General features: G+C 32.6%; 1 protein-coding gene across 1 annotated transcript; it reads right to left on the reverse strand.

The window, feature by feature from the left end:
• Nucleotides 1-537: 537 nt before the first annotated feature.
• LOC110939515 (ethylene-responsive transcription factor ERF014) lies at nucleotides 538-1,377 on the reverse strand. Its single transcript, XM_022181077.2, has one exon. The coding sequence runs from the start codon at nucleotides 1,284-1,286 to the stop codon at nucleotides 636-638; it is 651 nt and encodes a 216-aa protein (XP_022036769.1). The 5' UTR covers nucleotides 1,287-1,377; the 3' UTR covers nucleotides 538-635.
• Between the last annotated feature and the right edge of the window lie 877 nt (nucleotides 1,378-2,254).

The raw sequence follows: 2,254 nt of genomic DNA on the forward strand, positions 1-2,254 counted from the left end.
GTAACGTTGTTGTTAAGCATGTACTATCACTACTGCATGTATGTGTAAGATATTGGTATATGTGTTGGTGCATGATAATATATGTATTTGATATTGATGTGTATCTATAGAAAAGGTAAATATCCTATTTTTGATCTTATAGTTTTGATATAATAATATTCTCTCTCATTAGATTTTGATATTTGTTTAATTAATAATGATCATGTTGAAAGACAATGAAGTTAAATTGCTAAAAGAGTAGATGTAGTTAATATTTCACATATAAATGAATCTATCTTATCTTTTTTTAACAGCATAAATGAATCCTATGTGATTGATTATGTGTTCTATGTTCTCCTCATGTGATGTTCCTTTTAGTATTATGTGATGATCCTTCTCTATATACATGTGTCATTTATACCCACACATATCAACATACACTTAATTAACGAGATAAAAAATGATCTGAATTAAAATGAATATATAAATATGAGACCATAATTTGAATGTCAGGGATGAACTCACATGGGATTCCCTCTATGAGATCTACACCCCATTACATATACATAAATAAATCTGGGTAAAGAAAAACTAAACAAATGAATTTTTGTTGAATGTTAGTAAAACTTGTCCAAAAAACAACTAAGTTGCATGATCTAGTAGAAGCTCCAGATACGAATTTCGTCACCTTCGTCATCAAAGGGATTAAAGGGTGACCCATTTTGCATCATGTCGTTGTACCTCGGTGAATCAAAGTTGCACCATGGTGCAACCATCGACATCAAGGTGCCATCGAGAGGGTCACTTTCTAAACAGAATCTTTGGCTTGTCTCGTTAGATGAACATGATCGAGACGGAGAAAATGAGGAGAAAGGTGTTGAATAAGAAGGGGATGGTGGTGGAGAGGTGATGGTGGTAGCTGCGGCAGCAGCGGCAGTAGCCACCCTTTTGATGGATTTTGGAGACATGACAACAGTGGTAGTGGTGGTGGTGGTGAGAAAGTCATCATATTGGTGGGAAGGAAAATTGAGATTTGCAATGGGACCCTTAACACATAGAAGGGCTGCATCATAGGCTCTAGCTGCGGCTTCGGGTGTTGAGTAAGATCCTAACCATATGCGCGATTTTTGATTTGGTGCCCGAATTTCAGAAACCCATGAACCCCAACTCCTCATTCGCACTCCCTTGTATTTCTCTTTGTTGATTAAAGGTGACGGTGATAGTGGTAGCGATGACAATGATGAGGACGATAATGTTGGTGTCATACTCGACGGCTTATGTTGAATCTTTTGATCTTTCTTCACCATCTTTCAAGTAATCACAGACGAATAAAATGTAAAATATGAAGTTTTGAAAGAAATCTAATGCTTTGATAAATAAAAAAAAATGAATGAATGAATGAATGTGTTTTTGTGGGATGTGTTCTTGATGTAGAAATGGTGCAATATGAATTTATAACATAGAATGCAAGTGAGATGGGTGAAAAAGAGTCCTTTTCCTCGTATATTTTGTTATTTTTTAATTAATATATTAATGTTCAAATATACGTGGTTTATTTAGAAAAGTAAATAAAATAAATGAAGAGTGTGAAATCTCTTATTTCTCCTGTGATTTATAATATTATTGCAATATATACGAATGCACCCCTTCAAGTATGAACTAATCACCCTTTAGTTTAATAATTCTATCATGACAGAATGTATTAAAACTCATTACCACAATACTAACAAGTTATTCAGAAATATATCCATCTAGCTGACCTTTTATAAACTAGAGGGGCTTTAATGAAAAATAGTACACTTTTGGGAAAATTTTCAAAGCCAACCATACATTTGAGGAAATGTCACATGCAACCCCATTAATTAATATTACAATTATTGAACATGTTCTAGTCTTTTTGACTTAGAGGCCAAGGCAAACCTCCCACATGAGCAAACAAAAGTAGAAGTAAAAGTAAAGGTATTTCTTTATTCAGAACAAATGATGAATAAATCAGAATATATGTATAATAATAATAATAATAATAATAATAATAATAATAATAATAATAATAATAATAATTTATATGAAGATAGAAGGCCGGTTAAATGAAGGGGGACAAAGTAACTTACACCAGGACATATAAGCAATGTTTTGTAAAATATGGTTTTGGAATTATGGAAAATGGTGTTGGAATTATGGAAAACCATGATATCTTTTATCAAAATATTCTAGTATTCAATAAAAAAATATGCATGTTAGGGGTGAAGAACTTGAAGACATCATTTTGTCATAG

This window comes from Helianthus annuus, chromosome 5 (genome assembly GCF_002127325.2).
Source record: "Helianthus annuus cultivar XRQ/B chromosome 5, HanXRQr2.0-SUNRISE, whole genome shotgun sequence".
NCBI lineage: Eukaryota > Viridiplantae > Streptophyta > Magnoliopsida > Asterales > Asteraceae > Helianthus > Helianthus annuus.

Coding starts and splice junctions, on each gene's coding strand:
- LOC110939515 (XM_022181077.2), bottom strand. CDS start 1,286: ATGGTGAAGAAAGATCAAAAGATTCAACATAAGCCGTCGAGTATGACA.